The sequence below is a fragment of the Lissotriton vulgaris genome, chromosome 9 (genome assembly GCF_964263255.1).
Source record: "Lissotriton vulgaris chromosome 9, aLisVul1.2, whole genome shotgun sequence".
NCBI classification, from domain to species: Eukaryota; Metazoa; Chordata; class Amphibia; order Caudata; family Salamandridae; genus Lissotriton; species Lissotriton vulgaris.
In genome coordinates this window covers 347085410-347113156 of record NC_141697.1, presented here as the reverse complement: position 1 = coordinate 347113156, position 27747 = coordinate 347085410, and the positions used below count along the sequence as shown (strand labels likewise).

General features: G+C 44.0%; 1 protein-coding gene across 1 annotated transcript; it reads left to right on the top strand.

Moving 5' to 3' along the window:
* On the top strand, positions 1-24979 carry GON7 (GON7 subunit of KEOPS complex). The gene is made up of 2 exons (XM_086937704.1): positions 1-448; positions 24424-24979. Exons 1-2 carry the CDS (start codon positions 268-270, stop codon positions 24543-24545), a joined length of 303 nt encoding a protein of 100 aa, XP_086793830.1. The 5' UTR covers positions 1-267; the 3' UTR covers positions 24546-24979.
* The last annotated feature ends 2768 nt before the right edge of the window (positions 24980-27747 follow it).

The window sequence follows — 27747 nt, the reverse complement described above, 5'->3', positions numbered from 1 at the left end:
ACACTGAACGACAAATAACACCAATTTAAGATGGCATCCAAGCCCTCTTTAGGTCTTCCTAGTTTAGTCCTTCTTCTTTGTCGATTCACTTTCGTCACGCTGGTTCTTTGAATGTGGGTCTAAGACGGTGAGTCGGATCTCCTGTCCGTGTGGATTTTCGCATCGGATCCGCTTTTTAGGTGCACGGGGTAGCCGTACCTGGCCTTGCTTCGCATGCTTTTCTCCTAATTATTTTCCCGACATCTCCACTGGGCTGCTTTACGCAGCATGGAAATTGAGGGAGAGCTGTGCTACCGGGACGGAGGAAAGCGAAAGTTTCTAGTGCCATGCGACAACAGCTGCAAGGGGCTGATCGTGGGTCTGGAGCAGCTCAAATCAGAGGTGTCCGACGTGCTGAGCGAGTTGGTGCTAAAAGAGAAAACAGGTGCTGGAGACCAATGCGTTGAAGGTGAGAGAGCGTCCCGGTTGTCTCGTAAATGAGGGAAACTCATGAGGGCGATTCCATAAAAAAATTGTATTGTATTTGCATTATATAAATGAAGTATAACCCGTAGTAATAGGTTGCTTCGAATTTGCAAGGAAGGAACCAGGGCTTTAAGTGGGCCGGTTCCTCCAGGTGCTCGGCACCGGCAGATCTTTGAAGCAGACGCCGCAGCGGAGCCAAATCGGGCTCTCCATTTTTACTGGAGGAAAAAAGCTGAACTCTGCAATAACAGCATCCCTCACTGCTTGCGATGTAACTTCAAAAAGACTCGTTTTTTTGTTTTATATAGCGTAAACATGAGCACCAATTCCACACATTCATGTTTTGAGTCACAGGATATTGAGTGGACGATAGGCTCGAATCTGCTTTCTCGGCGTGAAAGTCGCCAGCACTAGCTTACGCCACAACAACGCAAGCATTTCCAAGATTATACATCGAAGTCATAGTTGTTGCTTATTCATCATATGCAATTTACGACCATTGGTAAAGCCAGTAGCCCTGGCTTGTTGTAGGTGTAATGTTACTTGGGTTATATATCTGGCTGAATGGACAGACGCGGCAAAATACCAGTGGGACAGCACACTATGCTAAAGTACAGATTTCTAGCTTAAGTGTTTTAGGCCACGCCCCTATAAGAGACCCCAGTTATTTTATCCCACTTAAAGCCCTGAAGGTAACCATGGTTAATTCTCCAGAGCTATGTTTCTTTTTTTGGAGGAAGACGATAATTCAAAAGGGAGACCAAAATGGGCTTAGAATATATAGCTATAACTTCACAAGATTGTTAGTAGTGGTCCCCAAAAGGGAATTTATCGCACATCAAACACTGACTTATCACTCTTAAGGCCAATACTGTGTGAAAAAGTCTAAGCTCAAGCAAGGTGCTCTGTAGGCTCAGCCCCTTACTACCAAAAAGTGCTATTTGCACATTAATAAGTCTATGTGCTACAAAGATTACATCTATTAGAACCTTTTGTGCAGCGCTCTGTTTTCAGTAAACCAAAAGACAAATTAGTCCTAAGTATGATCACAGTGTGGATTTAGTCGTCCCCAATATTCCCATTCAAATACAAAGATCCCAAGTTTATGTTTTCTTTTCTCATGAACAGAAATAATCCTTAGGAGTCCAGAAAATGTGTTGTTTCCATTGTTGATTGTATTGTTTGTATAATTTCAGAAAACATCAGCCAACACGTGTTTCGTCTTAATCACAAGACTTTTCCAAGGCGATTCAATAATCTTATCCCGATGCATCAATTTCCACATCGGCAAGTCCTTTCAGATAAAAAGAACCCCAAGTTGTTAGTCTTAAATAAATAGACAGTCTATTACTTAGTACAAAGAAGCAAGTTGGATGGTGGAACCTTCTTTACCGGAGCACCTGACCACAATAGCCAAATTAGTATTTTCCCTTTAAGTACGAAGAAGGGAACAGTGTGCACACTGGAAACCACCCACCATCACAATGGCAGTTCTATACAGAACTTAGAGTACAAATTGTAATTTTAAGCAAAGGTGCACCACAATAAAGAAATGTGCAAACTAAGATCTCAAGTTTGTACACAAGAAATATCAAAAACCACATTTAAAGCAATTGTTTTTTCAAAAAAGACTTTTCTTTATTCACTCCAAATGTCAAAGGACACAGCCGACGCGTTTCGTCCCTAAGGGGACTTCTTCAGGGCAAAGTTAGTCGTGAAGGCTCCTTAGTCAAGATGGTATGTACATCAAAGATGAAGCAGTTGCACGGACAACGACTGGATTATATTCAGTCTCAGGGTATATAGCTCGAATCGAAAGGGTGTACAGACCAACTAATTTATACAGGTGGTTGTTCTGTTATAACAAGTAAGGGGACCCAAGATGTGTGGGAATAACCTCCATAAATAGATTTAAGAATTTGGATGCGCGTTTCTAGCATCCAAAGGAGTCAGTTCGTGGAAGGATTGCGGCGAGTCAAGAAACGTGCTGAGCCCTATATAAGTGGCTCCGATCGGCAGTTCCTTTATTTTATCAGTCCGGCGGTCATTCAATTTTATAAAGTCTAATGCGTGATGATTCAATATCAGCGGCCGACTCGCGAACAGCAAGGTAATCCAATACGAGCGCGATCCCCCTCTCGTCTTGACCAGTTCGTATAGAGCCTGGTAGGAGACCTACTTTGCCCCGAAGAAGTCCCCTTAGGGACGAAACGCGTCGGCTGTGTCCTTTGACATTTGGAGTGAATAAAGAAAAGTCTTTTTTGAAAAAACAATTGCTTTAAAGGTGGTTTTTGATATTTCTTGTGTACAAACTTGAGATCTTAGTTTGCACATTTCTTTATTGTGGTGCACCTTTGCTTAAAATTACAGTCTATTACTTAGTCCTTCAACGCGTGGTGATAAGTCCACTCACCCACGTAAAATGTAGTTCAAAGGCACTACGCCACAAAGAGTCCTTGATAAAAGTCCTCCCAGACCGGAGCTTGTACAATCATACCACAACTCAAATCTACTTGTTCAGACCAAAATTGGCTTAGGATATATAGCTGTTTGTTTTTTGTTTAATTTCTTCCTGCTAAAGCATCTCTTACTGAAATGCGCATCAATGGGCGAAATCAACTCTCCCGCTTTCTGTTTCAAATTCTGCCACACAATAAAAAGTTCGACACATATGTAATTCCTAAACCTGCCGGGTTTACTTTCTGTAGACTTTAGAACTTTATTCCTTTACAATTGTAACTCTAGTCCTACCGTTTGGAGCCAACTTATTGATAATGGGATTTTTGGGCGGGATATATGGGTAAGGTTTTTGTAGTTTGTCCTTTTGCAGTGTGCATTGGCATGTTACAACCCCTTTGGTGCTCTTGCGTGTGTGATGTAAGCTGGCATTGCTGGTGTATGTGCGTTTCAGAAGTTTGTGAATGTCTTTTTGCTATAAAAAAAGTAACTGCAGTTTGTGTTGTTTTGATTACAGTTGCTATTTTTCCTCACCAAATTGCTGGAGGCAAACGCTTTCAACTTATGCATTTCATCATATTTATCATGCCTTCCCAATAATGCTACTCTTTAAATTTTTCTTAGTGTTTGCACAACAGAAAATAAACTTTACTCCCGCGTGCATTTGCTTTCTTGAAATCGTATCAAGTGATATAACAATAGTGGAAGCACTGTGTGAGAATTTGGCCTTGTATATAATGCTCACTAGTTCTAGTGATCACTCTGTACCATGCCAAGCGACCCTTATGATGATCGGTTGTAAGTCAACCTTATAGACCAGTTATCCTAGTGGTAACATGGACAAAGCAGTCTTAGGCTAAACTCTGAAAGGCATGTGAAGCCAGCTGTATTACCATACACAACCCCCTTGAATACCAGATGAAAGGACACCACACAGATATATATGGAAAATATATATATATATTTATTAACTGCAAATATCCCCTGAACTCTTTATGAGCACAGAAGCACAAGCGTGAAAACAAAACACAGTTTAAATACACAAAAGTTGCACAATATGGATGAGCCCTAGGGGCCACCTAAACCATATACTACGAAAGTGGTATAAGAGATACCAATCAAAAAGGAAACCGGCCTAGGGCCTTGGGAATCGCTGGAGCTGATCGGGACTAGCAGTGACTAAGTCGGGAAAGGCCTGCGGGACTCGGGTGCAGTGTTTAAAGTGCACCACTCACCAATACAAAGTCTATGGTGCGTAAAAGGTAGAAAGTTAGTTAGTTCGGAACCTTCCGAGTGACCTAGAAAGCTGAAACTTGAGACACAGGCCCTAGAGGTGTGTACCAGTGTAGCAACACTGGCGTTGCTGATGTACCTCACCCACAGGAAGCGGGTGCATAGGGTCGAAGTAGTGTCGGGTTTCGTCACGCTGGTCGATGGTGCTTGGAGCTGAAGATGCTGCAGGCGGCTCGATGTGAAGAGTTCCGGTGGATCCAAGGGTGGATCTGAAGATGTGAAGACCTGAAAGCAGAGGGGACAATGTTCAAAGTCACTAGCCAGTGACTACCGTGGAACCAGATTGGAACCAGGCGATGTCGGGTGCAAACAGGCGTTGAGGTGTAGCTTCTCTCTGCAGCCACGTGGACACCGGGGGTCGAGGACGTCCAGGAGTCGGTCACGAGCTGTCCCACGCAGGCTTCTGGCTGTTGGCGGTGTCGGCAACTTGATTGAAGCAAACAGGCCTTGGCTAATGCAAGCCACACAGGAGTCGAAAAAGGCTTGTTACTCGGACCAGCAAGGTCAGAGCGGGTGCTCCTTTTTACAGGAGCTAGGGCAAGTCTGGAGCAACCAGACCCGCAGTGTAGTTCTTCGGTTTCGTCGCCAAGATGGCCGCTGACCACGTGGCTAGTGGCCGGGATGGCGCGTCGAGTGGCACAATGCAAAAGGGCCACACGCAGATCGTGGAGATGCTGGGGGGATGATCTTCGGTGCAAGGGCTGCTCGGTGGTGGGGGTTCTCAGTCCCCAAAGCACAACGTCGAGGGTGCCTCTGATGCTGCACAGCCAGCTTTTCGAGTGTCTTCCAAGAGGTCCAGTCCCACGTCTCTCGGTGCCCCCACGGGTCCCTTCTTTGCAGGGACTGTGGATCGGGCTGTGAGAAGTCTGGGAGTCTGGGTCTTGTCAGGCTCTGGGCTCTGGGCTCGGGCTCCGGCTGGAGGCGGCGGCAAAGCAGACGTCAATTCGCTGGTTGGTACCTGTGTTCACAGGGTGGCCACTCCTAGGCCACAAGGGAGATGCTCTTCAGTCTTCTGTGCAGCAGAATGTCGAAGTCCAGTCGTCTTCCTAGTTTCAAGTTGATTCAGGATGATCTGAGGTGCTATGGCACTGCTCCCACTCTTATTCCCAATCTGAGGGGTGGATCACCTGCTAGGTCCCTCCTCTGGGTGGGACCAGGAAGGGGGGCGGTTACACCCCCTTTCCTTTGTCCAGCTCCTCGCCAGGCCTGGGTCTGGACAGTCCCAGGACCGGTTTGGACTGGCTTATGCACGGGGACACCTTGTGTACCCCGGGCATGTCTCAATCTATTCAGCCCTGTCCTACCCAATACACAAAATCCTGTCTGGGGTGGTGCTCGCACCTCCCAAGGCAGGAAACCCTTTGTCCAAGCCTTCCTCGCTGGAAGGACTCCCAGCAGCAGGAGGTCAGACTTGTGTCTGTGGTGGCAGCATCCATTTTGTGATGCTAAGGCTCTGGTTAACTTTAACCGGGGTTAAGGCTACGCACATGTCGTGTCCCTCTAGAAGGGTGGAATGCTATTCCCGTCGACAGAACTGTCAAGGGGATAGTATTCCAAATCGTATGACACCTTACTCGACATGTTTTGATAAAGCCAAACCAAATTTAGCATATAACCGCGAGGATTATAATGCACTTAAGAGTATATGGTATGGCAGTATCCCGGAACAGCTAAGGGAATGGTTCCCGACAGCTGCAGACAGGCTCAGCTCATGCTAGAGCACCATCTTACATATTTCCAAGCACTCTGCCTCCAGGATTGATGAGGCCTTCCATAGGAGTGGCTGATAGGAACACATGTGTCCAGTTAAGATTAAATATAGGGATACTATAAGTAAGAGGTGATTACACCAACTTACCCCAGCTGAGTGATCAGCCAGTTGTGTCAAATATGGAGGCCAGGCCAGGGGTGGCACAATACATGCTGCAGCCCCTGGTAGGCCTTGGAAACACCTATGCCCTGGGTACCTAGGGTACACTGTTACAGGGGCCAATAAGGTGAACCAGTTCCAATTGTGTATGCACCTAAGGTACATGGAGTCCATTTTAAGGAGAGAGCAATCGGCCTGGGGCCCTGAATAGCAGGATCCCAGGCCAACTATGTCAAAAACCAGCTAAACACCAGGCAAAAAGTTTGGGGGTAACCATAGTCGGATGTCCACCTTCCTACACACTGTTTATTTTATTCGTGTCTAAAGTGCTCGTACTTTCAGGGGCATCTTGACACTAACTTGCTAACAAGCATTTGCAATGCAATAGGTCTCGCATTAGGAAAGTTTGAGCTATTGGTATTGTAAATGACACATTTTTAATTTATGTTTTGTTTTTGAAAATAGCTAAATTAATAGCTTTGTCATTAACAATGCCAATAGTTATAACTTTCGCAAATGTGACACCTATAGCATTTGTAATGCAATATGTGTTGTATTTACATGACTTACATCAAAAGCCATGGGAGTTACGTTGGAACCCCCACGCAACACCCATGTAACGCCTTCCCAGGGCAGAGTAAGGCAATGCAGTTATTTGTACTGTTACCTTACTCCAGATTTATGGAGCCTCTCAAGGCCACGCAAAGTGGCCTTGCGTGGCTTCATAACTCACATGTAAGGTTTGTGTCCCTCTTGCTCCGTGCTGTATGGAGCAAGAGCAACGCAAAATGGTTCATAAATGGATACCAAGGCATCCATTAGAGAGCAGGAACTGCTATGCTATTCTTTCACCACGATGTGCTTTTGTGAGATGGAATGAGATTCAGAGGTAGGGGCACTATTTTCTTCCAAGCATAGACAGAAGGTAGAACTTCAAACAGCATTACCTCCTTGCTCCCACATCGACTTTTTCCTTGCATTTAACTTTAAAATGCAAATCTCAGAAAAATTGTTTATGAACAACCATTCTAATAATATTTCGTTAGAAATTACAAGTGGTCTTTTAGTGAGTAGTGTATGGGCGTGTGTCTACGTGTGTGGGTATGCTTGGGCGCGCCTGTGTGCATGTGCAGGTGCATTTAATGAGTCTTCTTTGGTGTGCCTACTGAATGGTATGTGTATTTTTGTCTTTGTTAGTTTGATATAGTTGTTTTTTGTCTGTGCATCTGTATTTTTGTGTGTCTATTTCAGCATGCGTTTCTGTTTGTGAGTGTTCGTCTATATGCATGTTTCTGCATTGCTGCAAGTGTACGTGTCCGCATGCCTGGGGTGTGTACCTGTGTTGGTGTCTACATCAGTGTGTGTGTGTAAACGTGTGCATGTGTGTAAGTGTGTGTGTGTGTGTGTGTGCACGTGTCCGTGTCTCTCTATAAATCACAGGTATCTGTGCTAGTACGAGTGTGTATACTTCTGAACCTGTGTTTTAGAGGGCAGGGGCACGGAATGCCCATGAGAAACTGAAACTTATTATTCCCTCCAGTCCCATCAGGTTGTTATTAGAACCAATGTCCTCCACTAAAATAACCACAGATAGCAATTAGTCTGTTTTTCCAAAATAAGCCTGAATGAACATTGCCAGCAGGTGCAGGTAGTTCAAACAATAAGGTACCTGACAAGAGCTAGCTCTTTCAGTCGGCTTTCACGGAGGCTGTGTGTAAACAGAGGTCTGTTAATCCTGGTGTTTGGGGTCTGATCCTACCATCCCCTGGCAACTAGTCTGCGTTTGTCTGTAGGGCGAGGTCAAGGCTTGCTTGTGCAAGGTCAAGCTGCATGGGAGACAGCACATCCTTCGGGATCACAAAGTTGTGAAGCCTGGCGTTATAATGATTTGTTTATGGAAGTGTCAGTACTTCCGGGTTAGAAAACACTGATGTGCAATGTCCTACTAAGGTTCAACTTTGTCCTTTCATATCTTCATCGGGGCATTAGTTGGGTCGGTGTCCTAAGTACGTTGCCATCTGCATGTGCTCCTTGTTCAGAGTCGTGAGTTGGTGGCCCGAAATGATATATCTGAGGGTGAATAGAGCATACCAGGGCCCGGCTCCGATTGATTTGAAGATAGGAGATTAGAGGTAGCAGGGCTGAGCTCTTAGATGTATTGGGGAATATATTTTATTTATTTATTTATAAAGTTTTATATAGCGTGAACTTGATCCCGAAGGATATCAGAGCGCTTTACAATTTGAGGCAAAGGTAACACATCAGAACATTAGTCTAACATGGGGAATCTAATGGGCACTGAACATATTCTCATCACAGGTCCAAGCTTGCCTTAAGGTATCCACTCTGTCACCAGCAGCAAAATATATAATACAATTTAACTTCAACAGTGTTTGAAACAACTGAATATTTGAATTGAGGACTGGAAATGTTCCCTGGCGATACATCAGGTGTTATATTGTCAGCATTCATTTTTATTAATCAGCGATAGAATAATAGTTAGTGCGATTCATGTAACCACCTCAGCACAGCGCATTGACAGATATTATAGGTGAGGCGTGCATGTATCTACTTTGCTTACTGAACTTTTCATGCTGGTATCCCTCTCAAAAAACTTAAAAACAACAAAAAAGGAGTATGCATTACATTTTACATATAAAAAAATGTAAGTACACAACATGGATGCGAACAATATTTCCCCATTGATAGCGGGCGGGATAATTATTTGTTCCAGTTTATAAGATAACATAAAAAGTAGAGCACCAAAAATAAACGAGTAAAAAGACCGATCTGTAAAGAACTGAGCTTCAGCAGTCTACTATTGACATGCTGAAGTGTAGGGATGCTGAAGATTGCACTAAAACGTGCTTTGGGTTTGATGCACGCTCTAAATAAAAGTACAGAAATAGCACTAGTGGCCGGATCCGTAAATATAGTTCTGCCCGGGCCGCAGCCGTTCTCCTGTCCACGAATACCAAGACACCTACTTTCAAATGATTCCCTTATAGATGTGAAACGTGCTGCGGGTTGGAACGAACGCTGCCCGACACCTTACATGAGGAGTAAAAAAAAAGTATTCTTTACCAGGCAAAGCAAAAAATGCAGTCCTTATAAATAACGCTGGCTTGATGCCAGCTCACAACCGCTACATAACTCAAAACGACGTACACTCACTATGAATGTGTAAACATTTAAAACGTATTCCACCAAGTATTGATCTGCCAGAGAAGAAAGTCATTTTGCACGGTGGCGCCACCAATTTAGGCAAAGTGTATATCCGACAAATAATTCGTTTTCTTTCCCAAAACCGCCGTGGCATGGTTTCCCCCTCTCGGTCTGAAAGATGTTTGCAACTTCTCTTCAGAATTTAAAAGGATGCGAAGAGCCCTTCCCGTACTGAATATTAAACGTTAACCAGTTTCATAAAAAACACCATTCTTTTGGTACAGGTTCAGTAAACTTATCCGAGAAGAGGCGGGCGGAAAGGCAGCCTTTCTGTCGAGAAAGAGATGAGGCATCTTCTTAACGGTTAAACAAAATTTGAAATGGAAAGCAATAAGTAACACAATGAATGAAATATATAAAGAGAATAAACAGCGCAATGTCCTAAAGTTCAGTATAACCATGACCAGCTGTCAGCGAGTAGGGCGCGCTTCAGAGAGGCCAGGGGTCTGAAGCGTGGCTGACGGTGCATCTGTACCCTCGATCCCTACCACACTGTGAGCCCGAAGGCCAAGGGAAAGTGCGCAGCCGGGACCCAGGCCAGGCAGGCAAGGCTTCCCAGGGAGAGGCTACTGGGATATACGAGTGGGAGTTTCAGGAGCGAGTCCCACGGCAGGGGATGCTGGTTGGGTGCGGAGAAGGCGAGACGGGGACGCCGGAGGCAGCAGACTAGCATCGGTCGCGGTGGAGGGGGGCTCTCAGCGCCTGCGGGCTGTCACAGCTACGATTAGTGCCTCTGTGCTGTCAAAGTGGCAATCAGAGAACTGACTGCCCGAGCCGCCCACTCACCGATCAGCGGCAGATGAGAGGAACAAGCCTGAATAGACTCTCCCACAACTTGAAGTATTTCCTTCCACAGCTCGCTACTCAGAACGGCCAACGTGAAGCGAACCATCCTCCCAATTCGGACCTGCGCCAGCGGATCCCGTTACTAAAACAAGCGAAGGATAAAGACGTGAGCATGCACCTCAGCTGTACGTGAGCATGCACCTCAGCTGTACGGGAGCAAGCCACGCTGTGCGCGTTTCCATGTGCCGTGAGCATGCACATCGGACGTCTAGGGAGCTCGTCATCACCTTCTGCGTCGCCTGCTGTTGCCGAGCCTGAGCCGCTAACCCTGCACACCTGAGGAGGAAAGACCGGCCTCAAGAGCAGCGGGGGACTCCTGAGTCAGCCCGGTGAGTAGGGGGGGGACGTGTAAATACTGTGTTTTTGGTGCATCAGGCTAGCGAGACAGGGGATGGGTACTTCGAGTGTGTGGATGCGCGTGTGTGACTGTGTGTGACTGTGTGTGTGTGTGTGTGTGCGCGTGAGCCCGTGAGTAGGTGGGGGGGGTGAGGGTGTGTGTATGCAGTGTGTGTGCCTGCGTGTGTGTATGCAGTGTGTGTGTGCCTGCGTGTGTGTATGCAGAGTGTGTGTCTGTGCGCGCAACTGAGAACTGAGAGAGGCATGGCTGACTGAGATCGGAGATGTGCTCGGCTCCGGGGGCTGGGCGTGCGCGTCCACGCTGGGATATCGGCGCTTGTCCACCTGTGTAGGTCGCTTCACAGGCAACTCTGCAGCAATAGGTCTACGAGACCTAAAAACAGCAACCGAGAAGGAATTAGATTAGCAAATACAGTCTTCAAATTCTTGTTTAATTTACAAAGTTGTAGAGGAGATAGAGGTTGAAAGGAAAACCACCCAACAGCTGGATGCCCAGAACTCTGATAAATCTAGTTTGAAATTTGACATTCCTGAAATTCGGCATTTCAGTACTTTAGCCGGTTTGTAGACTTCCCTGCTGGGTTCTTACCCTCTTGTCGTTTTGCCTTGAGTTTATTCTGCATGGTTCGCTTGTCCTCCTATATTCTACATGACCTACTGGGCATTTGCACTACTCCTTTGTCGAGGTGTTGCAGATGAGTCTCCATTCAGAAGCTGTTGCAAATTGGGGAGTTCTAATGTGCCCATCCTATTTCATGACCAGAGGAATGGCAATCTGGCAAAACTTCCAAAGAAGGTTGGAAGTTGTAAAGCACAGATAGCTGGTTAGTGCATTCTTAGGGCACTCTCCTTTTGCATAAGTCAGCATTGGGGCCGAAGCAATCTGGATGGCAGTATCCAATAATGCTGAAACCAGGCACTGGCCTTCGGTGGTGCGGCTAGGGCCGTTAGTGACCTCTCCGTGGGACTCAGATTGATTAGAGTCCCATGGAGCGGTCACTAATGGACCCACCCACACCACCGCCGGCCTGTGTCTTGTTTCAGCATCATTGAATACTGCCATTCAGATTGCTTCAGCCCTGCCTGGCACTTGGATTTACTACAGTGCTACCTTGATCCCCCGCCGAAACGGCAAGCATTTCAATCCATGCCGGTTGTTCCGCATTGATCGGGATTAATCACGCGCTGACCCGACGCTGTGCCTCTCCTCCCCCTCATTAACCCTTGACCCCGTCTTGTCTGGACTTCTTGATCTACTCTATGCTATGTTCAGCACTTTTTTGAAAAATTGTGACCATTGTCCTGATGATGGCCTGGAATCAGGCTGAAACGCCGTCAACCACCCCAGTAGAGAACTTTGGCACTGCCTGTGGTCAATTTATTCATTGTTAAAATCCTACACTGTTAAAATCCTACACTGTATGTAATTATTTTGTATCTGTGACCACATTGTTACTTTCATAGTATTTTTCGTCGTTCACGCTGTCTTTCACCCTTGTCACTGCGCCGTTCACTATCACTATTTTCCGACTTGCCGGGCTAGAGCACACACGACCGTGGCAGCCAGGCCCAATTCGTAACGTCACCACAGCCTCTGGCTTCATTCCGCGGACCAAATACCCCGCCTCCTAGGTATCCTCCCTGGGATCCATGCAGGGAATCGGGGACCAGACCCTGCCAACGACAGCCTTCGTTACCCAGGTACCCTCACCACGACCCGCGCAGTGGACCGGGGCTTAGACCCTGCCTCCTTACTTCCTCTTCGCCACCACAGTGGACCCAACGATCATTGATTCTACTTAGCAGACGCCACTTGACGCTGCCATCCTCCTTTCCGTGATTGCACACAGCCACCACACGCCCCGCTATACATTTCCAGCTGCCCCCGTCCATGCTGATCCTTTGACTTACCAGTGGACTCACTGGCTAGCCTCTCCTTGTCATTGTACAGCACCCCCACAAATCTGGCAACCCGGTCCTGAAGATGATCCTGACTAAATTGGATCAAAACGCCGTCGACTAACCGTACAGCGCAACTCAAGGCGCATACACAACCCTGGTTCATAAAAAGTTATATACCTTCTAATCACTGATAAGAACGAAATCTACTGAACCATTGATTCTTGTTCATATATTTTTTTCAACACATTGTCACCTTGCGTCTTTCGCAGTGTTTTTCCACTTGTCACTTGTGCCGCCACACATTATATCACGAGCACAACTTGCACAAAGTTCTCTTGGATTGCCTTCGCAATCTATACTCACAGCGCTGCTATAACTGTCTTGTATAAACTGTGAATTTAAATATATGATGCCATGAGCACTTTTGAAAGAATACTGGGAGTCTCCCCTTTTTTGTTTCTGCTTTGTAATGTCGTGTACATACACTTGTATCTGCCTGCCTCATTGAATCCGGTTGAGACATTGTTGTTAATTACGTTCCCTATCACCAGCACGCCCAGTGCGCACGCCCAGTGCTCACTTGAGTGTTCTGGTCACCTGTGCTTTGATTTGTACAGTAGTGCTGTAATAGCTACTTACAAATAAATTTTTTCTCCAAATCCCTGCCCCATGAATGTTGCAGGAAAGCATGTCGTGCCTGCAGTAGGAGAAACCATTAAAGAAAATAGTACTTAAAGAGTAAATAAGACATACAGTGTAACAACCGAAGAAAAAACGGCCAGTCCTCATGGGAGGTTACAAATGAAGACCAGGTGGTACTAAGGAGGGACTAAAAAGCCTATTAAAGAATCAGAAGCCAGCATCTACGAAGGACAATGACACAAGCCAATGACAAATATGGGCGGAGAGTGTGCGAGGCTTCAAGTCCATACTCCAATACAGCATGGCTCGAAGTGCAGCGCATAACCTGCTCCGGCTCGACCTAAAAACAACTCGGCGCATGTTAACCAAGTATACACAGAAAAATCACAGTGCATATTTAAAAGTGCAAACATGTTTACATTGGCCCATTTAAAGTGGAGTAGCTTACTTAAGTTTTTTTTTTTTTTTTTTTTTACTTTCTTTTTTAAGGTCGCAGAGGCCAACAAAGTACCCAATGTTCCCTCTACTCTACAAATACCACCTAACCATAACATTCAAGAAATAACGTCGTTTAATAACATAGTCAGAGTAGAAAAAGCAAAACTACAAGTCAAAAGGCAAACGCCCAAAAAATTGAATAGGGCGTGCAAACAATTGACAGAAGACTTCACACACATGAAATATCAGTGTTTACTTTAAGTCCAGCTTCATCTTTAGAGATTATAAATACACTTAAAACAGCACTATATTTGATATTTTTATGTGACCATAGCATGACTGTCACATATCCACTAGCACAAGAGTAATCTGTGCTGTACGGATGTTTACAAACATGAACTACATTGACTAAGTGTGGGTAACCAGCACTGCCACCTAAGTACCAGCTCCTACCTGAGGACCTGTGTCCCTGATCCGACCAGGCACATCGTAGGGCACAATAACCCGCTGCTTCTGCTTCCTGTCTCTCACACACCAGCTTCCTTCATCTGGGGAGGATGTGGAAGACGGAAGGGGGAGGTACACGGAGTACAGCAGAAAAAGCCTAAATCAAAATCATGTAACTGTACTTGAGGAAACCGATCTAAACACCGACTGCAGCCCTGTAGTAAAAACAACACTAAGTCCGTTGATCCACAATGAAAGAGTTACTTTTTATCTTTCTATTTAAAAACTGTTCAAAACTAAGCTTATTCATTTCTGGAAACCGAGACTGCAGGTCAAAACTGTGGAAGCATGTTAAAATATAAGATCTCCAAGCGCCAGCATGTTCAAGTGACTTATTTCTTAGCAGCTGTTATTTGCTGGTGAGCCAAAATCGGATAAAAACAGAAAATGCGTACATAAAAAAAATTACCCTTGCACCACCGAGAAATGTCTTCGGAGACAAAGAATTTCGGCTTGGCCAGTTGATTTAGGAATTCCAAAGCAGGACTTACAAGCCCTAATAATAAATCCAATAGTTTTCCCCTAATGATAGGTGAGCCATATGCAATGGTTGGTTGTAACTTGGCTTCCATGACTTTAAGAAGGTGTTCGTATGATTAGCATCTCAATGATTTGCATACTGACTTAAAAGCATATATTATAGATGATGTTTTTGCCCTTGAAACATTTAAAATTCTTTTTACTATTATCGGACGTACTAATATTATAAAAATGAATGTTCTACCCAAAGTATTATATTTGTTTAGGTCAATCCCCTTGGAATTCCCCAAGCACAAGATACAGGCTTTGCAATCCTTATGTGGAAAATTTATTTGGAGCCCCGGAAAACCAAGGCGAGCTATGAAGCATATGATTTTACCTACAGAGAGGGGGGGGGTTAGGGGTCCCAGATTTTTTTCTTTATTATATAGTTTGTTTTCTGTTGAAAATGAGGATTTTGATAACAGGGGGAGCAACTGAACATATGTTTAATCACCCATCAATTTTCGAAATCTTGTTAGGGCCCTGCGTGAAGCAGAGCCTATTTATTGAAATTGATGGTAGCTACTACAAGCGAACTCAATTTAAGGTTCTAGTGGGTGCCTATAAGATCTGGAGATGGCTAGTTAGAACAATGGGCTATTGGGAAGTTTTCGTATTATACTCCCTTCAGAGCATCTAGGATATTGCCTAAGATATTCTCGGATGGAATGTCACAAAATTGGTAAAAAAAAGGGGGTTAGGTGGCTGGGTGATATGTGCCTGGAGGACAGCAAGTGTAAATCCTTTGAGGAGTTAAGAGAGCAGTTTTCTTTTCCCAGAACTTACTTTTTCAAATTCTTGCAAATACGGGATTTTTTTGTAAGACAGAAGTTAATTTTACAAAAGAATCAAGTTATAGAAGGGATTAATAGGCAGGTGAAAATAGGTATTTTGTATCGAATATTACAAGAGGGGAAAATAGATGATCTTGAGAAAGTGAGGGCAAAGTGGGTTAACAATCTAGGAGATTAAGAAATAGTAGTGGAAGATCTCATCTTATTGTCGAGAGTCATTAATGTCTGCTAATTTAAAAGCCCAATTATTTAAAACCGTGTTTGATTTATATTATACTCCTGAACGTATGTCCAAATGGGGCGAGGGTTTCGATGGCAAATGTTTTCGATTGTAAAGCTGACCACGCAGATAGTACACATTTTTTTCTCCTGCCCCAGGCTTGTTGGATTTATAGGAGGAATTGAAAAATTAATTTTCTTAGTGCTTAACTTCCACGTAACTGTTACCCCCGCTATGTTGCTTCTGGGGAAAATTCCTATAGATAGCCCCTTGGAAAGGCTATATCCTTATCGTCACTTTATCTTCTTTTCAATGACGGTGGCACGATTGTGTATAGCCACTGAGTGGCTTCAGGAAAAGTCGCCCCTCTATCAACAATGGCAATCAAGAATGTATAGTCTATATAAACTGGAGTGGGGGCTCTTCTCAATTAGTGGATCAAGGAGGAAAAAGAAAATGGGTATGAAAATCTGGGGTGCTTTTTCAGGTTATTATGAGGATTGAGAATGTATTTACATTTAAATTCGAAATGTATTTGTTAATGTATTTACACTCATTTATTATTATTATTTATTGGCCTATGGATTTTTATTGACTATATTGTCTCTGGATGAATTATGTTATTGTATATATATATTTATTTGTGCGCCAAATAAATGTTAACATAACATAACATAACATATATGGCCTATATGATGTTTTTTTTTTTTTTTTTTTACTATTTTGATGTATTTATGTCTTGCTGTGAACCAATAAATACATTTAATTTTTTTTATTTTGCATGAGACTTTATTATCAAATAGAATGCCAAAATAATTCTAAGTCTTCATGACCAATTAGCCCACCTCTCTCTATCCAAGATCGAGACTTAAACTTCACTGGGACAATTTCCATAATCTTACTTTTCTTGACATTCATCTCCAAACAGTTAGCTAAAATGTATTCATCAAATGCAGTGATGAGTTGTTATAGACCTATAGGAGTTTGATGCTACAAAATAGTGTCGTCTGCATACTAAAGATGTTTTCAAGTTAAAAAAAAGTAAAAAAAAGACTTTATTCAGATAGCACCATATCCATAAAAGCACAGCGCATACAATACATAAAAAAATTCACAATAAAACAATTTCAATAGCATGGTCAAAAATACATAATGTTTAAAAGCACAATACAAGCGTTCTTCTTGGATTGTACATCGTTTTACGAGCCCATACAGCAGTTCTCAGGAAAGTGCCAACTCGGAAAACTAGCTCATTGTTTCCCAGTTTGAGTATACTTCTCAGCACATCTACTAAGTAGATGAGTGACATTTAAAAAAAAAAACGGTATTAGGAGACATTGAGCATACTTTGTATAAAACTTGCAGAAAAATAAGAAGATATTTAAGATGACCATTAGCAAGTTTGGGAGGGTGGGCATTAACAGTTTCAAAGTGCTTCAACAAGTCTGACATAAAAAGGTTAAAAAGATAGGGAACCAGTACACAGCCTTGTTTAAGCCCATTGCAAGTTTTAATTCTGCGAGACAGGTTAAAACCATCACCTGGCTTAACCAAAATCTAAGTATTTGTGTACAAGAGTATAATGGCATCAAGCAGCCTTTGGGGAAATACCCAATCCAGAGAGTTTCTTTTGATTCCACACCTGTACATCAGGGAAATACTTTCCTGTTTAGGTCGAGCCTAGAGTCCGCGTTCATGCGCTGCTGTGAGACTTGCTGTACTGGAGTATGGAATCGAAGCCCCGCCCATATTTGTCATTGGCTTGTGTCATTTTCCTTTGTAAATGCTGACTTCTGATTGGTAAATAGGCTTGTTAGTCCTGCCTTGTCTTCATTTGTAACCTCTCGTGGAGACTGGCCCTTTTACTTCGGTTGTTACAGGGTACATGTTATTTAGGGTTGTAAGCACTATTTTCTTTATTGAGTTTCTCTTACTGCAGGCGCAATGTGCTTTGTCTACATTCAGCGCGCCATGCGGCCCCCTGCCGCTCTTAAGGTTTTAGCAAAAGTACAGTACAGCATTTTAGTATTTTACATTCTCCAGCTTTAACTTTAATATGGCGCACTCGTGCCTTTCACTTGTTGTGGACCTCATCATTGTTTTACTTTTTTAATTTAACACGGCGCACACTCAGCAATGGTGCACGCCGCCTCCCCCCCGCCCCTGTGTGCCTCTCTTTAAGTTTCAGCATGGCACAGTAAAACATTTTAATATTTTACTTTTACCAGCTTTAACTTTAATATGGCACACTTGAACCTTTCACTTGCTGTGCACCTAATCTTTGTTTTTTTAATTTATATTAACACTGCACACACTCAACAATGGCACCTGCTGCCCGCAGCCCCCTCCCATCCCGCCCCCGGGTGCCACGATCTAGGTTTCAGCACTGCACCCGCTTTACAAGTACAGTAAAATATTTTAGTATTTGCTTTCACAACGCTGCTGAGAAGTGCCAGTACTGAGATACATCAGCCCGCTGAGAAGTACCAGTACTGTACTGTATCAGCCCTGCTGAAAAGAGCTGATTTCCATCTCACCAGCAGACCAGTGACGCTGCCAAGTGGTGCAGGAACTGTCCGATCGGAGATAAGACCGTCCTGCAGGGAGATGATGACACTGTTTTACTGACTGATTGACATCCTTTGTTCGAGGCACTAGTACTGGCTTACTAACAGAGCAGCATCACTGGCAGTGCCTGCTGAGAAGCACTGGGAACCAAGCATTGAAAGTGCACTTGCCATTATGAGGCGCACCACTTGCGCAGAGCTCACTGATCCTCGGGGCGTAATACTACACATGTCTTAATGTAAGCAAAACGTATTGCGGCGATGAGACTGCAGCTCTAGGAGATATAACACGTCCATTCTGCTACGGCTAGTTCAATACTTTGTACGCCAGGGCTCGAGTTCAAATCCCAGATTGCCCTTTTCCACCAGCCTACGTTGTGTGACCCTGGACTGCATCACTTTACTTACAACCCCCTGATCTTTCAAAAGAAAACTGCTACAAAGAAGCAGTCTAAAGACTTATTTAAAAACAAGCTTTTGCAATGCAATAGGTCTCGCATTTGCTAGAGTTTAAATTATTTGCATTGTAAATGACAATGCCTTTTATTTATATTTGAAAAACCAACACATAAATAAAAGGCATTGTCATTTAACAATGCCAGTAGCTCAAAGTCTCACAAATGCAAGACCTATTGCATTGCAAATGCTTGTTTGTTTTTATTGCAGCATTGCATTTCTTGCTGTCTCTCTCAAATGCTACATCCTGACTAAAATGCCCTTCCTCGTGCTCTACTTTTTGTTTAATTCAAAATTAAATCTAGAAAAAGTTTTCGAATTGTCAGTTTGGCTACGTTATTTATATTTACTTTTCTTAATTTTAATATTTAAATTTGTAAACATTTACAGACCCATGAGTTGGCTTTACGGACCACAAAGAGTCCTCTGACCACACATTAAGAACCACTGCTCTAAATGATATGTTAAACAGGTCTGCTGCTTACATTTAGGGAACTACTCAATTCTTTAGGCACTACACTAAAGTGAATGTGTTTTCTTGCTCTCTTGTGTGCTATTCTCAATTTACCCCCACAGGCTCAGTTTTGCTCCCCAATCTGCTCTTAACCTTGTGAGCTTCTTTTCATTCCCTACCTGCCCCACACACCATTCACTCTATGTTGCCCCCATCCTACACCCCCACCATCCTATTCTCTGCTTACCCCTACTTGACGTTTGATGCACTCATTTTTGAAATTGTATTTTATTTGTCTTTCCCTCTCCCCTGGTCTTAAGGTAATTCAATGCTGCCTCCACCCACTCTGTTGGTTAGTGCCCACCTGCTTCTTCTTAGCTCCCCCACCTCTCATGGTTATTTAAAAAATATATATTTTTAACTTTTGTTGGAGAGCACGGCATCTGCTGTCCTGCATCAATCAATCAAGGCATTTGTATAGCGCGCTACTCAAGGCACTTGGGGTGGGGGTGTCCGCTACTGTTCGAACAGCCAGGTCTTGAGTTGCTTCCTGAAGGAGAGGTGGACTTGGGTCAGGCGGAGGTGGATGGGGAGGGAGTTCCACGTCTTGGCCGGCAGGTAGGAGAAGGAAATTCCTCCCGCTTTGGCTCTTCAGATGCGGGGAACGGCGGCGAGGGCGTGGTTGGACGATCGTAGCAGGCATGTTGGAGTGTAGAAGGTCAGGCGGTCGTTGAGGTATCTGGGGCCTTGGTTGTGTAGAGATTTGTGTGCGTGGGTGAGGAGTCGGAACGTGATTCTCTTGCTGACTGGGAGCCAGTGCAGGTCTCTCAGGTGTCCGGAGATGTGGCTGTGTCGGGGGATGTCCAGGATGAGTCGAGCTGAGGCGTTCTGAATGCGCTGGAGTCTTTTCTGAAGTTTGGCTGTGGTTAAGGCGTAGAGGCAGTTGCCGTAGTCCAGTCGGCTTGTGCAGAGCGCCTGGGTGACCGTCTTCCTGGTTTCGGTGGGGATCCACCGGAAGATCTTCCGTAGCATGCGAAGGATGTTGAAGCAAGACAAAGAGACGGCGTTGACTTGTCGTTCATCGAGAGGGAGGAGTCCAGGATGAAGCCCAGGTTGCGTGCGTGGTCCGTTGGTTTGGGTGTGCTGCCCAGGGAAGGGGGCCACCAGGAGTCGTCCCAGGCGGAGGGTGATGATCCCAGGATGAGGACTTCCGTCTTATCTGAGTTCAGTTTCGGGCGGCTGTTCATCATCCACTCGGCTATGTCTTTCATCCCTTCGTGTAGGTTGGTTCTGGCGGTTGCTGGGTCGTTGATGAGGGAGAGGATCAGCTAGGTGTTGTCGGCGTAGGAGATGATGTTGAGGTTGTGTTGGCGTGCAATGGCCGCGAGGGGGCTCATGTAGATGTTGAACAGCGTGGGGCTGAGCGATGATCCTTGTGGTACGCCGCAGATGACTTCGGTGGCCTCTGATCTGAACGGGGGGAGGTGGACTCTCTGGGTTCTTCCGGGGAGGAAGGAGATGATCCACTCCAGAGCCTTCTCCTGGATTCCGATGTTGCTGAGGCGCTGCACTAGGGTGCGGTGGCGGACCGTGTCGAACGCCGCGGAGAGGTCCAGGAGGATGAGTGTCGCTGTTTCCCCGTTGTCGAGCAGGGCTCGGATGTCGTCTGTGGCTGTGATGAGGGCGGTCTCGGTGCTGTGGTTGGCTCTGAAACCGGACTGCGAGTGGTAGAGGGATCCATTCGTCTCGAGGAAGGCGGCCAGCTGTTTGTTGACGGTGTTCTCGATGACTTTGGCAGGAAAAGGAAGGAGCGGTAGTTTTTGAGGTCAGTGGGGTCCGCTGATGGTTTCTTCAGTAGGGCACTGAGTTCGGCGTGCTTCCAACTCTCTGGGAAGGTGGCAGTGTCGAAGGAGGTGTTGATGATGTCACGGAGATGGGGTGCGATGATGGAGTCGGCCTTGTTGAAGACGTGGTGAGGGCAGGGGTCGGTTGGTGATCCGGCGTGAATGGAGTTCATTGTGCGGATGGTGTCTTCCGTGTTGATCGGGGTCCAGGTGCTGTGGGTGATGGTGGGGGGCGTTGGTGTGGTCGTAGGGTGCGTCGGCTGTGTGCTGAAATTGTTGTGTATATCTGCGATCTTGCTGTGGAAGAACGAGGCGAGCGAGTTGCAGAGGGTTGCGATGGGGTGATGTTGTTGTTTCCGGCGCTAGGGTTCGAGAGCTCTTTGACAATGTTGAAGAGTTCCTTGCTGTTGTGGGTGTTGTTGTCTAGTCGTTCCTTGAATGCGGTTTTCTTGGTGGTGTGGATCAGCTGGTGGTGTTTTCGAGTGGCGAGCTTGAGGGTGGTCATGTTGTCGGGTTTCTGCGCCAGGCTTTCTCGAGGGCTCGGCAGTTCTTCTTAGAGCTCTTGAGCTCGTCGGTGAACCAGGATGCTTTCTTGTTGCCGGGTCTGGCAGGGGCGGTCTTCAGTGGAGCGAGGTCGTCTGCACATTGCTTTTCCCCTTTAAAAAAAAAAATCCTTTGTGCAGATGAGAATGCATTTTTTCATTTCATGCACCAGCTTGGATTGGTAAATTAAAAAAAAAAAAGCGACATTGGGTTTATCATTGTTCATGCGTTTACCTTTTGAATGACACAACTGCCAGCACCCTAATGACATGTACGCAGTGTGCTCATAGCGTCATCAAACCTTTTTTGACCTGATGCTGTACTTTGTCGCCTAAGAGAATTGGCTAAGTCAATAGGTCAAAAAGGTGCGACCTGTTGGCTGTGCCAGTGCTTGTTTCTGTAGCTAGTTCTTATTTTATAAACTGGATTTGCTCATTCTGAGCACTGTATCCAGGGGGAACTCATATATATGTCTATTGTCTGTACTGCTACATGAAATAATGTACAATTTATTTATTTATTTTGAAAGTTTTATATAGCGCGAACAAGATCCTTGCAGATATCAGAGCACTTTACAAGGACAAGGGGGTGTACTAAATGAGGTAGTGTAGGTACAAGGTGCATGGTCAAACAGGTGCACCACTAGTATATAGGTACAAAAAGAAGGGGTATATACTTGTTTAAGCGTGCTTAAAATGCGTTTGGAGATAGCATACAGGTAGGCATAGTTGAGGTAGGTGAGTACAGGGTGCATACTCACACAGGTGCATCAGTAGTACAGGAGTAGGAGTAGGAATAGTTCAGTTGGTGTAGGTACAGTATGCAAAGTCAAACAGGTGCGTCAACAATATAAAAATATACAACGAGGGAACGTATACAATCAAATAAGTCGATAATACAAGTAATACAAATAGTCCAAGGGGTCAGGCAGGTAGTACAGAGCGGATTCTTGAGAAATACAGAATAATAGATCATGTGTATTTAGGCATGAGGATCGCTTTTACTTCTTTCTTAAAAAGTTTGTTGGAGGAGATGAGCCTGGTTTCAAGAGGGAGTGAGTTCCAGATCCTGGGCGCCATTCCTGAGAAGGAGCGTTTATAGGTTTTTTCCTTCCAAAATCTTCGAGGCTTCAGCAGAAGGTTCTTATCTCTGTGCCAAAAGCAACACACCACTATGTTGTCACTGGAGCCATAACATAAAGCACCCACCCCGGCACAACAATGTCTGTTTCCCATCCATTATCTTCCACACCCATCGAGGCAGAGACAAGGAAATGATGATCAATTGAAAGCAGTGAAGTGCAATAAGCTAAATAGGAAACATTTTAGTATGCTCGATGACCATCCTTAAGAATGTGGAGGTTGGTGGGATAAGTGAGAAATCAGCAGGTTAACAGAGTATCTACCAGAAAGATCATTACAGAAGGTAAGTAACTTTTTCTTCTGATGGATAGTTCTACCTATAGATTCCTCATCGGTTAAATTGATTTCAAAGCAGTACCTCTCTCAGGTGCTGGGTCTGAAGGAAAGGTCAGGCTAGCTTAAATCCAGTGGCAAAGTGAGCAAGGCTGATGAGAGCTGTTAGCCCGAAACCGTTGCCAGGATGCTTGTTTCTGGTCCAGGGAAGATGTGGCTTTGCAGTTCGGGCTGGACTGTTCTCATGAGACAGGGTCAAGACTGATTTGCATATAGCTGTATCTGAAATGGAGTGGCAAAGTGAGCTAAAGAATGATGATGGATTCAACCCAGATCTATGACTGGGGTTGAATGTTTGAAAAGTTTCAGCGCTCCGTCCATCATCTCCTTGTAACAGCATTGAGGAACGTCTGTCATTGTCTCAAAACCACAAATAGAAGCAGTAAGAGAGGAGGAAAAGCATTGGCAAATATCCCTGGCTAGTTAATCCATAGTGCATTGCCTTTGGACTGTGGGTGTGGTTACCTGGATACACAGTTTGGGCATTTTACTTTTTTACAGTTGCAAACATATTTATTTAGGGAATTTCCCATCAATAGAAGTACTGGTGGAGGACTTCCGGGTGGAGTTATCATTCATGGACTTGCTGCCGCATCATGCTCAGGAGGTTGGCAAATTCATTGTCCACCCCAGTAGGTACTCTTTTAGTAGGTGGATTTTGCAATGGACAGCCTATCGCCAGATGTGTTTGGTGACTAAGCGAGCTGAGGAGACCAAGTTCCCGTCTGCTTCTTAAGGTAAAATATGACTGGTGTGTTGTCTGTCCACACGAGGACACCTGTACCCACCAGATGGAGAAGGAAAGACTTCAATGCAAGGTGAACTGCCAGGAGCTATAAGTAAATGATGTGAAGGCGATGTTGTTTGGGACAGATGTCATGGAGAGTGAGGGAGCAAGTCGAGAAATAAATTCACTTTCCTGTCCTCTGAAGGGTTGGTAGAGTTGGCGGGCAGATGGTCACATGTGGTCATGTGAGACTTATTCTAACCGCTTCCTGGCCCTACTAGCTTTTCCGAGGCATCAGTCATCTCCTCGATTTAATTTCAGCTCGTCACCCTTTGAAGTTAACAAGCAACATTGCAGGAGGCTGATGGTGGTGGAGGGCTTTGTGGGGTAGTTGGACGGTGTAGGGATAATAGCATTGACAGGATAGTAATGCCTGAAAAGATAGCTGAGCTCTGATGGTATTGAGGTGACAATGATGAGAAAGTTATAGGACAGGGGGTTGGACTATTCTCTCCACCTTTATTGTTTCCCTTTGTGAATGCATGTGTGTTCTCTCATATACATCGGGTTGTGTTTGCAGATAAAAAGACAGATTAGGTATATCAGTCGATCTTTGTGCTTGTGTTGAAAATCAAATGAATGATTCACTGGGAGAAATGCTCAGAGAGTTGATTGATTTGTGGGCATTAATCTCTTGAAAATCTCCTTTTATCTCTCCAGGGATTTAATACAGTTAACTGTTGCCCAACGGGTATGTTATCTAGTTAAACTTTAAAACCATCACCTGTATTGATTGTAAGCTGTTTTTACTCTCCATAGGTGAGGAAGAGGACGCTGATGAAGACGACGACGACGACGACGAGGAGGATTTAATTGACACTAGCAAAAATATTTTGTCAACCGAGCCTCCTTCAAAACGTAAAAAACCACAGCAGTCATGACCAAATCATTCTAACACAGATCAAAGTGAACTAAAATGACTTTTTCTCGATCACCAAACTATGTGTTTGTAATATATACAAATTTAGAATGAGGCATTTGACAGCTGTGATGTAAGACCACTTGACTACATCACGAACAACAGCCATTCTACTGAACCTTACTTTGGCAGCAGAAAATGTTTTTTTTTTTTTTAAGAAATCCAAACCTGGATCTAGGATATAAAGTAGCTCATATTTAATAAATTAAGGTGGCATAGAATGGGTGTGGCAACAAAATCAGAAATTTACACACGAGGACGTTTCTTGAGGAAAGATGTGGTATTGGTCAGCCTGGATTTGAAGTCCTAAAATATTGTTGGGGGTGTTTTTGTTACAGTTTTCAAATTCACTAAGTCGTTAACCTTATTCAGACCAGTATTAAAAACCCTGCACAACTAACATTCTCATTTGTATTGCATAGAGAACTTTTTTAACAACATTTGAGAAAATATTAAGTTTCAATAGCTCCATTTTGCTTAGTATATGTCAATTTGAACATGTGCTTGTTACGTCTACAACAAAAAGTGGCTAGGGGGAACCAACACAGGAGGAATGCAAATCCTTTTCTTTGTGAAGAAGATGCTTTTGGAATTTCATCTTTTGTGGGAGGTATTATCCCTTCACCAAAAATCGACATTAGACCAGCCTCTACGAAGGAAAATCAAGCTATGTGTTTGGTTCTGTCACCTGGGTGGTAAATCACCTTTTAATGTTCTCATAAACTGCACTGTACAGTTTGGCATGCATTGGAGCATGTACCTAAATGTTTTTCAATAATAATGCAGATCTGGATTTTGCTTTTCAGATTTTCCCCTTTGATTCTACAAGACTTGTATTATTTTTTATTGAAGTATTTTTGAAAGTGATCTATTAATAGCAGATGGTTTACACATAACAGCAGAAATACCGTAACGGGATCAGAAGGTGCATGGAGTCGAAACAAGGAGTGTGACAATTCCATTTACCTTAGCACTTAAACCGAGTGTTTTTGAATAGATTTGTTTTTAGAAATTAGCCGAAAGTGGCCAATCTGTTTTTTATTGTTCATTAATTCTCATGAGGCAGTAGAGAAGAGTAAAATTAACAAAACAATAAACACTTATGAACCCAGTGCCTTATGCCCGCCCGTAAGTTAAGCTGTTTTTCCTGTCGAACTTGCAAATCTGGGCGTGGTGGTGCTGTAATGGATGACTGTGATGAATATGATTCTCCGGGTTGGTAGGTATCGAGCAAAAAAGATGCTGTGTGTATTGAAAACGTGATACATAATTTGTTTGCTTTTGTAAGTTTAACTACAGACAGTACTTCAAACCCATGCATTTTGCAGACTCTTCAACTAGGCTACAAATCTCTACCATTTGAATATATTTCCAGATTTTGAAAAAAATATTTTTATAAAAGTAGCATTAGTCCCTTTTCACTCACGGATAGAGTGAATATTTTGGCACTGTAGAGAAGCAACATTTTGGAAGATGTGTAATATGAGCGCATAGTTAACGTGCACTATGATAGAAAATGCTAAAACTCCACACCTACTCCAGTTACCAGAGCACCCTCCACTCTCCATTAAACCCATCCCCCCCCCCCTCCCTCTGAGTAGACCACATACCTGTGTCATCCTTTTTCAGAGTGACTCCTACCATGGCTTTCAACTGGGGAGACCATATTGCCATTTTGTTTTAAATATCTTAGCATCATTCTGAGAGTAATTCTTCCATTTTGTTTTATATCCATCATGCTCTTCCAAATGTACATCGCTGGCAAACCAACTTATACATATCTGCGAATGAAAGTCTCTCAAGATACCTAACCAAATCCAATTTTTAGGGATCCGATTATCCTATCATCGTATCTATATTTAGATTCCCCGGTGCTCAACAAAGCATTGAACAGACTATCTCAGTGGATAGAAGTCGACCATCACCTCATCAATGTCATAAATAGTGCTTGAGCAGAAACATCAAACTATTTAACAAGATGCATCGGGTACTTCCAAGCTGTAGTATGCAGCATCTAAAATACTTTTACTAACCCAGAGTAAACACCTCACTCGGTCCAAAATGTAAAAGCTCATGGGTGAGCTTATACATCCATCAACATGCACCATTGAAACACCTTCACAAGCCCTCTCACTCCCTGACCAAAATTGAAAAGCACCAACATCTCAAGTACATAACATCTAAGTTGACAACCTCCACATCACACAATAGAACTAATACTACTGTTGTCGTGAGGACCTCGCATATACCACTCAAAACCAGCACTGACTACCTTCTTCCTCATCACAACTCCAATTCCAAAAATAATTCATCTTGAGCAGGAATGTTGGCCTCCCCATTTGGTGCCTGACTTCCTTCTTGGAGTGCCTGACTCGAACCATGGTTCTGACATTACAGCATTTTATTCCCGGTCTTACTAGAAAAAAAAATAAACCTTATCGATATTAAGAAGGCATATTTAAATCCAGTACTGAAGAAATGTTTTCTAAACCGAGTCAGTTTACCAACAACTACACCAATTTTGAATTCCTCAATTGACCATGGCCAAGTCATTTGAAGACCACCCAGATATACAAAGGATCAAGAAAATATTTTTTTCAAACACATGCCTGAGACTACACATCCTAAGCTTTTGGCCTTGAAATCTCTAAACCTCACTCTTTTCATACTTGCTACCTATGCTCCCATAAAAAGAAGTATGTGGTATTATTAACATAGCTGTGGGCTAGCAGAACCCATTTTGAGCATGATACTATAGGTATACTGCCTGCTAGTAAAACTTGTTCTCTCTTTTTTTGTTGCTTCTGAGTCGGACAAAGTCGCTCACCAAGGGGTGCTGACTTTCACTAGTGGAGGCACTTCTTCTGCTACAGGTTTTATTGTTCTTTCAGAGGACTTCTTCCCTTTCGGTGGTCCTCCACGGTGCCAGTGATCATAATTTATTAGTTTTGCCCCTTAGATCTGTGACTAGGTACACACACACACTATGAGGTTAGATACCCGGGACTGGAAGTGGTGAAGAATAAAGGGCTCCTGCTTAATTGGTCTAAGGTTCGTCTTCTTAAGGCAACCAGCGACTTGATTAAGGCTTCTAGGGCGAATGTATGCTGTTTTTGGATGACCAGTGCAATCCCATATACATCTTAAGTGTTGAGGTCATATCA

Bases quoted from the DNA above. Each gene is read 5' to 3' on its own strand.
- GON7 (XM_086937704.1), top strand. From the start codon at position 268: ATGGAAATTGAGGGAGAGCTGTGCTACCGGGACGGAGGAAAGCGAAAG. The intron at 449-24,423 runs GTGAGAGAGCGT...TACTCTCCATAG, and splicing joins TGGAGACCAATGCGTTGAAG to GTGAGGAAGAGGACGCTGAT.